Raw genomic sequence first — 11892 nt, forward strand, 5'->3', positions numbered from 1 at the left:
TACAACATATAGGCAAAACACCGAACATATAAACTAGAAAGAAACAAATCGTTTTTTAAAAATAGTATGACCTTTAGCTGAGAATGCTCAGGAGTGACCTCTTAACTCATATCAATTCAAAGATTGGTGACTGGGCTCCAAAACTGCACGAAATGGCCTACCACTACGGAAAATTAAGGTGGAACGGGGCAATGGTGGTGGATACCTTTAATCCCAGTACTCGGGAAGTAGAGGCAGGCGAATCTTTGAGTTTGAGGCCAGCTTGATCTACAGAGTGAGTCCCAGGACAGCCAAAGCTACACAGAGACACTGTCAAAACAAAACAAAACAAAACACAAACAAACAAAAAAACCCAAGGGGCTGGAGAGATGGCTTAGAGGTTAAGCCTGCTCTTCCAGAGGACTTGGGTTCAATTCCCAGCACCCACATGGCAGCTTGGAACTGTCTGTAACTCTGTTCTAGGGGATCTGGCTCCCTTGCATGGACATACCTGCAGGGAAAACATTAATGCACATAAAATAATAATAAATAAATTATAAAAGATAACTCATTAAAACCAAAACCAAAACAAAACAAAAAAAATTGATGAGGATGGATGACCGAGAGTAAAAACTCAAAGGAAAGCAGTGTGGCGAGTCTGGGTTTACTGATGCAGAACCATGGTTACACTGCCAAGAACACAGATAACTTAGCAGGCTGTCATTTGCGCTTTTGTGCAGAAGGACTGGAGCTGCCTAATTTGCGTTTAGCCTTATTACCATTCTTTTCATCTTTACTTATTCTATTCCTTAAACAACAATAAAAAAAATCTGGTGCACCTAGATAGCAGACATCAAAGGGTATTTCAGCCAAGGGACTAGAAACAAAGAGAGAGAAGAAAATTCGGCGGATTTTGAGTTTGAAAGGAAAAGATACTGAAAGCAAAGACTGCAGACAGAGCAACTGCCTACGGGGATGAGGGAAGACAGAGCTGGGTCCACAGCTGGGAAAAGGGGTGCTTAGGGGGAGTTTTAAGGCCACGAGGGGAAGGCTCTTTCTACTGTGTTTCGGGCCCCCACATCACAGCGCTGCCTGCTCTCTGCTCCAGTGCTCCATGCACACAAACACACGCTGATGTGGGTGGGAACTCACGGCTACTTTGCCTTCAGGCCTGTGATATTCTGTAACTTCACCATTAGGAGGCTGTGTATATAATTAACTAAAACCCGAAAGCTATGACTAAGTAAAGAATTAAGGGAGGTTTGGAAGAAGTCATGGGGCGGGATGTCTGGGGGAGAACCTGCCTCCTCAGTTCCTCCCACTCTTCTGGGAGCTGCCCCCTGTCTGGGTCTGTCTGGGCACGCTCCTCTTTCTAGGGAGCTGGCTGTACCCTCAGTCAGAGGTAGGAAGGTGAAACTCAAGCTCCTTCTCCTTCCTCCGTGAACTTCACATGTGCTTTTTTGTTTTTATTTATTCTATTTTATTATGCTTGGCCTCAGGGGAAAGGGTTTCCACCCATACTCCCCCTCTTCCCTGCCACACTCCTTCAGGCTGCGCTGGGTGTCAATTCTACTCAGGCTCATAGAAACTGTATTATCTATTTTTTTTAAAGAAACGCTAATGCTTGAATTTCTAGGGCAATGGAAGAATCATCTAGAAAAGGTTCTCCGCCTGTGCCCCTTTGGAACTACGGCACAGGCTGAAAAGGGGCAGACTTTAGAACAACGTCTATCTGACTGTCACAATGTTAAAATTTCTTTCACATAGGAAAAGACTTTTGGGCTGGGGACTTTGGTGACACATTTGCCCTGCAAGCACAAGGACCCGAGCCTAGTATATAGAACCCAGGTAAAAATATACCAAAAAATATTTCCTGACAGGCAGCAGATCCCAGGGCTCACAGGCCTGCCAGCCTAGCCTACTTGGGGAGCTCCAGGCTACTGACTGTTTCAAAAAAATAAGGCAGATGGCATGTGAGGAACAATATTTTGAGGTTTTTCTGCCTTCTACATGCACACACACGTGATCATGTGTGTCCAAAAATGACCAAAAAGTCACATATCTAACAAGGCTTTTTTTTTCCTTTTGTTTTTAGAGACAGGGTCTCACTATGTAGCCCTGACTATCCTAGACAAAGCCTCTCTACATAGCCCTGGCTGTCTGGAATTCACTATGGAGACTCTTCCCCTAGTGTGTTGAGATTAAAGGCCTGGGGCGCCACATCTGGCTAAGGCTAACTTCTCAAAACAGGAAGGCTGGCATCTGCACTGTTAAAGGCCCCATGTCCTGCCAGCTACCTCAGAGCTTGTGACCCCTGCCTGACACTTGCTGTAGGTGGTTAAGTTTGCGACTCTTGACCGAGACATTCAGTTGCTCACTCACCAATGGACCCGGGCCTGTAAGGTGGCGCAGCAGAAAAAGGCATTTGCCACGCTCTGGCATCTGACAGAGAAAATGCAACTTTTTCTTGACATTTTGCACCCCCCTCCAGTTTATTGCATTGTCCAGTTTGAAATGATCTTGCCTGAGTCTCCTAAGGAGCTTGGACCCCAGGTACGTATTAGTGTACCCAAATAAAATTTCTTCAGCTATGAAATAGAGCTGTAGGTCCCCGGACCCCGGTGGAGGTGTCAGATGAAACTGGACTGTACGGATAAAATGACCATCATGATGACTGACACACAATGTTTGTTCAGTCAAACACTGACTTCCTTTCTCTGACAGTCACGTTAGTCATCCCTGTGGTACGTTCCCTGATAAAATGACAAGTCGACTCTTAGATGCTGAACGTATAAAGATAAATAAGACACACGTTTGGTCATTGTATGATGCCCACCCTAAGTTAAAACAGCTCAAATCCTGCTGGAAAAATGCAGGCACAAAGCAATCAAATGTTATCGTGGGCTGCAAGATGGCTCAGTGGGTACCGGCACTTAAGGCCAAGCCTGACAACCCGAGTTCAACCCCTGGGATCTCCATGGTGGGAGGGAAGAACTGGCGGCCACAAGTTGTCTTCTGACAACTTGGGGGGGTCACACAGGAGGGAGCTTCTACCCTTTTTCTCTTTTTTTTTAAAAGAAGAAATGGGAAAAATTGCCAAGGATGGGTTGGGGCTTGGGAAAGCCCAGCTTATGATGCTTAGTACACTAAGAGCTTTGAACTAAATAGTTAAAGTCCTCACAATCAGCTGGGTAGTGGTGGTACACGCTTTTAATCCTAGCACTCAGGAGGCAGAGGCAGAGGAGTTTGAGGCCAGCCTGGTCTATAGAGTGAGTTCCAGGACAAGCTCCAATGCTACAGAGAAACCCTGTCTCAATAAACAAAAACAAAACAAAACAAAGCCTCTCAGAATCAGGGACTTTCTGACCTGCTGTTGCTTCTCCTGGGTGCAGGGTGGATCACTCTTGGAAATTCTCTTACTGGACATCCCTCCAGAGGGACAATTGCTGTCCTATGTCCTCCTGAAACCTTACCTAGAGGTAATCACCTGTGGTGACTAGGAATGTCACCATGCCAAGACAATCTTTCTAGAGAACCATTTACAGACTACTGTTTACTCTGGGCTTGGGTATTTTCCTCTAAAAGCGCCTGCAGTCCTCCCACCCCCCACTCACTAAAGAGGATGCTCAAACCTAACCGATGTTGTCTCTTTAGTATTGTGGTTGCCATTTCCAGGCCTGGAGAATGAGTGTTGCATCCATCCTTACTCATCTATTGTTAGTGTGTTTCAGTGAAGGGGAAGATGAATTCTTCAGAGGGGGAGGAGGGAAAGAAATTCAGGCTGGCCTCAAATTCATAGATTCCCTGCTCTGCCTCCCGAGTGCTGGGGTCAAAGGTGCGCACCATCACCACTTTAAAGAAAACTCATTTTTTCCCCCTTCCAATTTCCCTATTCTAGGATATCATCATATATAAGAGCCAAATTATTAGCATTTATGAGATTAAGGAGAAAAAAAGGCTGGGCATGGTTTTGCATACCTTTAATCCCAGCACTTGGGAGGCGGAGGCAGGTGGTTCTCTGTGAGTTCAAGGATAGCCTGATCTAAAAATCAAGTTCCAGGACAGCCAAGGTTATTCATATGTGTGTGTGTGCGCACACATGCAATAGTTTGCATTCAGTTACTTGGCATTATGGAGCTGTGCTTTTCTGTTGCAAGCCAGGTTAGAAACACTGCCACGATGCCACATGACCTGGGCGAACATACTATATTCCACATGCCTTTTCTTTCCATCCAGTGTTTTGGAAACAATGTCAGAAGGCCAGCTTTTACTGTGGCTAAACAGGTTAATGTCCACTTGTTCTTGGGTGTTCTAAAGCACTTTGTGTATACAGGAGTGGCTTTGTTTTAATTTTCTTTTAGATTTGTTGATTTAATGTGTACGGGTTTTTGTCTGCAGGTAAGTCAGTGCACCATGTGCATGCCCGGTGCCCTCGAAGGCCAGAAGAGGGCATCAGATGCCTGGCTAGATGATTGTAAGCTACTATGTGGGTGCTGGGACTTGAACCCAGATCCTTTGGAACAGTAGGCAGTGTCTGAACCACTGAGTCATCTCTTCAGTCTAAAGAGTATTTTGATGGGACAAGTGATGAGAGAAAACAGAGTTAACATAGCTCAGGCTGCCCCTGCCCTCACTGAGTAGTTAATTTAGTTGCCTTCAACAGATTCTCATGGTAGTGAGTTTGCAGGTGTGTACAAGCACCCCTAGATTTTAGAGACCTGTTAGTCACCTCTAACACTCTGGGCCTGTGATTCCAGGGAAGGACACACAGCCGCTCTCAGTGTGTCCCAGATGAAAAGGCTGCTTGGTGAAGCCATCTCAGAGGTTAGCACAGCAAGGACAAGAGGGAATGTGCTGAGCTATGTTTCAGACAGGATCTGACTCTGTAGCCGGAAGCAAGTCCAGCCTGCTCATGTAGTCACACGGCTCCTGCTTATCTACCCAACCAGCAGCTGAAACTGAAAAACAGCTGACTTCAGTCTTTCCCAGAAGTTGTGGAAAAGGAGAAGTAACGGGAAAAAAAAGGCTATTAGCCAACAGAGTGATCTAAATAATATGTCAGCAAGTTAAGTTCCAGGAAGGATGGGAGTTTTTCATAGAGTCTTGGGCTCGAAATAGCTAAGGAATATGTGATGTGGCCATCTTTCAATGAGAATTCAAAGTTCTAAAAAGGTTACAAATTCAGAAACAGAACTCCCCCCAAAACTCCTTTAAGAGGAGTACTAGTTGGCCCATCTTCCTCTTATCCTTGTCTCTGGTCACAGTAACAGCTCAAGCTGTTGCCCTAAGTGCAGAGACAAAGCACTGTTCTAAGGATTATCTTACTTAATGCTTATCATTCTGTAGGTATGGGGTAAGTTTCTTTTCTTACAAGGAAGCTTAAAGGTGGCAAATTCACCTCTGATGGGTCAATAACATTCAGCACAAGGAAGTGGCTGCTCCCCTTGTGTCAAGGTCCAAGGAGGAGCATAGTCATGTATGATGCATGGTCATGTATGATCATGTGTGGTGCATAGTCATGTATGATGGTGCATGGTTATGTATGGTGGGGCACGGTCATGTATGGCGCACGGTCATGTATGATGCATGGTCATATATAAGTGTGTGGTCATGGGTGGTGCATAGTCATGTATGGTGGTGCATGGTTATGTATGGTGGGGCATGGTCATGCATGGTACATGGTCATGCATGGTACATGGTCATGCATGGTGCGTGGTCATGTATGGTACATGGTCATGCATGGTGCGTGGTCATGTATGGTACATGGTCATGCATGGTGTGTGGTCATGTATGGTACATAGTCATGCATGGTACATGGTCATGCATGGTGCGTGGTCATGTATGGTACATGGTCATGCATGGTACATGGTCATGCATGGTACATGGTCATGCATGGTGCGTGGTCATGTATGGTACATGGTCATGCATGGTGCGTGGTCATGTATGGTACATGGTCATGCATGGTGCGTGGTCATGTATGGTACATGGTCATGCATGGTACATGGTCATGCATGGTGCGTGGTCATGTATGGTACATGGTCATGCATGGTGCGTGGTCATGCATGGTACATGGTCATGCATGGTGCGTGGTCATGTATGGGGTACGGCCAAAGAAACAAAACCAAGCTGGGTGGTGATGGTGCGCACCTTTGACCCCAGCACTCGGGAGGCAGAGCAGGGAATCTATGAATTTGAGGCCAGCCTGGTCTACAGAGTTAGTTCTAAGGCAGCAGAAGATACCCAGAGAAACAGTGTCTCAAAATCCTAACAAAACAAACAAACAAATAACAAACAAAACCATAATTACTGATTGCTGTGGGGAGGATCAGCCCACTGTGGGCGGTGACATCCCTGGGCAGGTGGTTCTGGGGTGCTATAAGAAAGGCTGCGCAGGCCAGGGGGAATTAAGTCAGCAAACAGTACCCCTCCATGACCTCTGCATCAGCTCCTGTCCTGTTTGAGTTCCTGCCTGACTGCCTTTGATGACGACTGGCGATATGTAGTGTAAGCAAAACCCCAGGTTAGTATTGTAAAATACGCTGACAACATAGAAACACCCAGAACAAGTAGAAGAGAATGTAAAAATTAGAGCTGAATTACATTAGGGCAGAGAGAGGGTGGACCTAGGAAAACACCTTCTGGGAGGCCTTCTCTTTTAGCTACATAAAGTTGGGGAAACTCCAGATCTCAAGAGTAGATGTAAAAGTAAAACTGCTTTTGGTCATGGCTTCATCACAGCAATATTCTAACTAAGATAACGTGTATGAACATGCTTTGGTTTCTTTGTGGTGTGTGTGTGTGTGTGCTGATGGATGTGTGTAATGTGGACTGGATTTGTTTTTGAGTATACATGTATATACATGTGCAGACCACCCCAGAGGTGCAGCGACTCCTGGAGCTTCTGACCTTTTCAGTGGATGGGAACAGGACCCATTGTGCCCCTGCCCTTCCCTGCCGCCCTGATAGTTACCCATTCTCGGTCATTGGGGTGAGGGTGGCAGCAACAAGACCCCGGAGTTTCTTCTTAGGGAAGGCCATGGAGCTTCTGGAAGGGCTGGAAAACACAGTGTCATTCTCTTTCTTCAAGGAATGTCAATTAATGGCCAAACTCCCAGGCCAAAGTTCAATCCCAGGTTAGTATTGTAAAATGCGCTGACAACATAGAAACACCCAGAGCAAGTAGAAGAGAATGTAAAAATTAGAGCTGAATTACATTGGTGGGGAGACTTTAGGGCAGAGAGAGGGTGGACCTAGGAAAACACCTTCTGGGAGGCCTTCTCTTTTAGCTACATAAAGTTGGGGAAACTCCAGATCTCAAGAGTAGAAGTAAAAGTAAAACCCAGCAGACCCAGGACCAGAGCTGCAACTTCACTCTGGGGCCTCAAACACATGAGAAATTGCTATTACTTAAACTGGAGATAGTCAGACAGAAGGCCTTTTCTTCTCCATATCTTACAGGGAATCCCAACAAAACCTAGCACTTAAGGGTTGAGTGAATCACATTAACTAGCCAGATGGTGGTGGTGCACGCCTTTAATCCCAGCACTCAAGACGGAGAGGTAGGTGGATCTCTGTGAGTTTGAGGCCAGACTCCAAAGCTATACAGAGAAACCTTAACTTGAAAAAAAAAAGAATATTAACTATCATCCAATTAACCTATGCATCCTCTGATATGCTAAATTTGATTTTTTTGGTCACTTTTTTAACAGTCATTTATTGTGGATGTGCCTAGGTATATGAGCACACATATACCACAATACATGTGCAGAGGTCAGAGGGCAACTTTGGGAATCCATTCATCCTTTCCCCATGTGGATTTCGGGAATCAAACTCTGGTTGTCAGGCTTGGCGTCAAGCTGCGGATCCTTTGCTTTTTTTTTTTTTTTTTTTTTGTAAGCCCTGTTGGCCTCCAATTCACTATGCAGCCGAGGGTGACCTTAAACTCCTGCTCTTCCTGTCTCTCTGGGATTATTGGTGTGTGTCACCATACTGTGTCCAGAGTACGACCCCCAGAGAGAGATCACCAGAGAGGCCCAGACTGTAATAAGCAAGGTTTAATCAGCATAATACAAACATGTTTGGAACTCTTCTCCATCCCCATTACAATGAGGGAGAGAGAGGAGTTGTATCTCCTCTGTGGGGTAAGCTTTTAAAGGCACAATTACAAAGAGAATCTTTGAAGCTGTTTTGGCATGGGTGCAAGGACTTTTGCTCCCTCCCATTCTGCTAAGTCAGCTTTTTCCTTGTCACTGTTCCTGAGTTAGGCCATCTTTATCAGCCTGTACCAAGTGGCTGGCTGGGCTGAGCTAAGTGACCTTGTGCTCGGGATCTCCTGGGTGGGAGAGGGGAAGGCCACTATCTTCCTGGGGAAACATTCCGCTAGGAAATTTCTTCTCGCCCCTTTGAGAATAAGGGGTGAGGCTCCTACAACCATACCCAATCTCGTCTGCAAACTGTGCATTAAAGGCATGTGCCAACACACTTATTTTTGTGGTTCAGGATGAAACCCAGCTTTTTGTGCATGGTCGGCACTTAGCCAATTAAGCCACACGCTCGCTAACACCTGGTTTTCAATTCCTGTCTGATGATGCGGGAGACTGAACGAGCTCTTCTCATTGCACCTGACGATGCTCTCCGACAGGGACTCACTGGAGTGAGCAACCTCGTTTCATTCATTCATCTGGATCCGGCGGGCCTTCCCATCGGGCAGAGTGAGCCTATCTAGATTAATGCAGACCTGACAGAGGAAATGGGTATCCTGGGAAAGAGCCGGGATCCAGGCAAACCACAATGCATCTGGCACACCTACAGTGATGGTAACTCAGGATACCCAGAGTGAGCCAGCCAATCCTAGTCTCTCAAGTTCTTCCCTTTCCTTCCATGAGAGCAGAGAGAAGGTAGCTCTGGAGTCAGATACCAAGGGCCCGCGGCTTGGCGCTACCATTTATGTCTCTATGCTTCTTTATCCTTCTGTAATGAGGATGATAGTAACCATAGTTCATAGGGTAAAATGAACGAACTGACACAACACGCATGATGTGCTAGGCCCATGGTCACGGAAGCACAGGCTCATTGTTCTCCATGAAGCCCTATCCAGGAGGAACAGTTATCTGGGCTAGTGACTCCTCCAGAGCACTCAGCACTTTTGCTTATTGAGGTTCTGAGTCATTTAATCTCTGCTATCTTCTTACCTGGGGCTTCCTTCCTCTCCCTCTCCTTCTCATGACTTACCCCATGCTACTTTTTATCTGGATCCGTGGTCATCGACCTAGGTCCAAGAGGACCTTCACGAGACAAGAACATCACAAAGATAAGAAAGCCAAGCGCTTGAGCCAGCCACCATTGAGCATCCTTGATAAAACGGTCTGCTCTGGCTACGTAGACGTTCGTGTTCTTCTGCTTCACCCTGCACTTAGTTCACATTTAACAACAACATTCTTTAAGTTCGGATTGGCAACCTTATGTGTCTTTGAGAGCTATTAAATTAGTAACCACTTAGATGTGGTTTGAGTAGTAAAAAACGTGGGGCCTGCGGGAGACAAAAACGAGGGCTGGGAACCACTGAGAAACCCCCAGAACACCCGTATTTCTAATCTTGTCTCTGTCCTATTCAGAAGATGTCAACTTCCCGGCCTGCCTGCAGTGTACCAGCCTACTGCACGAACCCATTCCCGTGGCTGCCACCGGCCTTCCCCTGAGGCTTGTCACCGCTTCACAGCCTGTCTCCCACCTCAACCCTTTCAGTGTAGCCTTATTTTTAAACTCACTTTAAGAGTCAGGAAATTGCCATACATCCAAGGACCAGCACCTGGGAGGTGGAGACAGGAGGGTCAGGAGTTTGAATCCATCTGTGGCTACTTAGTGAGTGGAAACCAGCCTGGGTTATGTAAGACCCAGTTTCAAGGGCATAAAAATCAAAACAAAACAAAAATCAGAGGATTCATCCGGGCAGGGTGAATGATCCCAACACTTGGGAGACAGGCAGGAAGATCTGTGAGTTCCAGGTCAGCCAGGGCTACACAACAAAGAGACCTTGTGAAGCGAAAGAAAAAGATACCTTGATCCAAGCTGGAAATTATTTAGCTTCACGACTTCCCCTGAAGAGTTGTTTTTCATTAAAAAAAAAAAAAAAAACCCACAGAAGCCAGGCATGGAGGTGCACACCTTTAGTCCTAGCACTTGGGAGACAGAGGCAGGTGGATCTCTAAGTTCGAGGCCAGCTCGGTCAACCAAGTAAATTGCAGGACAGGCAGGCTACACAGAGAAACTGTCTCGTAAAACACAAAACAAACAACCTCACAGACTTATAAACCGGATGCACGTTTATTCCTGTCCAAGACTGCAAGTCACCTGAGGCAGGAGGATCAGTCTGAGGTCAGCACGAGACACACAACACTGTCTCAAGGAGACAAAACCCCAGCCGGGTCTAGTTACAGGTGCCATTAATCTCAGCGCTCAGGAGGCAGAGTTAAGCAGATCTCTGGGAGTTCAAGGCCAGCCTGGTCTACAGAAAAAGTTTTTAGAACAACCAGGGCTACATAGAGAGACCCTGTTTCAAGTGCCGCCACCCCCACATCCCAACAAAACAAGCTTTAACAATGAATAATCAGTTCATTAATAATAATAATAATAATAATAATAATAAAGTTTTTAAAACACAAAAACTTTAAGAACAACTTGGGAATGTTACGCTCTAAAATTCTTTATAGTTTGAATTATGAGCAAACGATCACAATGTTCTCACAGCCATGACTTAAAGAGAATTTGGACAGTTCTTGTTGAAACGGGGAAGTACCCTGGAATCCTCACAGCTGCATCCACGCCTAGGAACACCAGAGCAGAGAAGCCAGAGCTCTTTTTAAAACCGCACAGTTTAAAAAGGAGCCGGGGGATTTGCTGTACCTCTGAACAAGAATGACTTGAGAAATACTTGGCAAACTAGAAATTTGGATATTGAAAAACACAAAACAAGAAGCTAGAAAAAAGCAACCTCTCCTAAAACGAGATAGGTATATTAGAGTCAATGGTTAAATTCCCTTCTGTTCAAAGGCTAAATGACCACTTCAGAAGAGGGATCCTGGAGGCCGGGCTACTCCGGGTCTGCAAAGAATCCCGAGTGTCACTGGCTCCAGGCGGCAGGGACACCCACACAGTCCCTGAGCTCCCCCGTCCAGCGTACTTACCTTTGCTCCTCCGGTTGGCGCCACGCTCACTTTGGCCACCCTGTTGCTCCCGTGCACCGGGGACGCGGTTTCCACTGAGCCAAGCTGTTGCACTTTTCTTTCAGGGGCTGCGGGACCACGTGTGGCCGCGAGGGGAGCCTGGGGGTTGTAGTTCCAGGTCTGGCCCTGGGGCCGCTCTCCCACTGGCTTGAATCCCTAAGCAGGGCACTAGTTGCTCCTCCCTGGGTGTGGCCTGCGCCTGCACCTCGTGAGCACCCACCCTGCTACTCCTGAAGTCCTGAAGTTCCTCCTGTCTGGGAGCTGTAAGAAAAAGTCTTGGTGGCCCTGGATGTGAGATTTGAGACGTTGTGTCACGAGCCTGCAAAACGTCACAGCTGCTCAGCCGGCACTTGGCTCTCTCCAAGCTGATGCTGGTGCCCCAACCCGGCACTCTCTCCTAGACAAAAAGGAGAAGTGAGAAGATTTTAAGAGTGGATTATAGGTCGATGGTGGTTGTAAACGATTTTAATCCCTGCACTGGGAGACCAAGGCAGGCAGATCTCTGAGATGCGCTGCCAACGGCTACAAGTTCAAGGACATTCAGGACTACTCAGACAGGAGGTTTTTTGCCCTGTTCTTCAGAACAGTTAAAAGACCTTTGAAAGGGAAACATGTGTTTTTAATCAAAACACCTCTTCATCTTTAGTTTCGGGATCATCAAGTGTTTTTTAGAGTCTCCTGAATCCCAATT

The 11892-nt window shown here is 46.4% G+C and overlaps 1 protein-coding gene across 2 annotated transcripts in view; it reads right to left on the bottom strand.

Annotated features, from left to right (window-relative positions):
• Npl (N-acetylneuraminate pyruvate lyase) overlaps positions 1 to 11467 on the bottom strand; it is a 40502-nt gene extending 29035 nt beyond the window's left edge. Inside the window, exons 1-3 of one of the 2 annotated variants that reach the window (XM_075988251.1) lie at positions 11163 to 11467; positions 9747 to 9787; positions 6950 to 7033 (exon numbers count right to left, since the gene is read on the bottom strand). In XM_075988251.1, coding sequence (XP_075844366.1) covers positions 6950 to 7017 — 68 coding nt within the window. In that variant the 5' untranslated portion in view covers positions 7018 to 7033; positions 9747 to 9787; positions 11163 to 11467. The remainder of the gene's footprint in view (positions 1 to 6949; positions 7034 to 9746; positions 9788 to 11162) is intronic. The other variant, XM_075988250.1, reaches the window with a different exon arrangement.
• Between the last annotated feature and the right edge of the window lie 425 nt (positions 11468 to 11892).

Source organism: Microtus pennsylvanicus, chromosome 10 (genome assembly GCF_037038515.1).
Source record: "Microtus pennsylvanicus isolate mMicPen1 chromosome 10, mMicPen1.hap1, whole genome shotgun sequence".
Lineage (NCBI taxonomy): Eukaryota > Metazoa > Chordata > Mammalia > Rodentia > Cricetidae > Microtus > Microtus pennsylvanicus.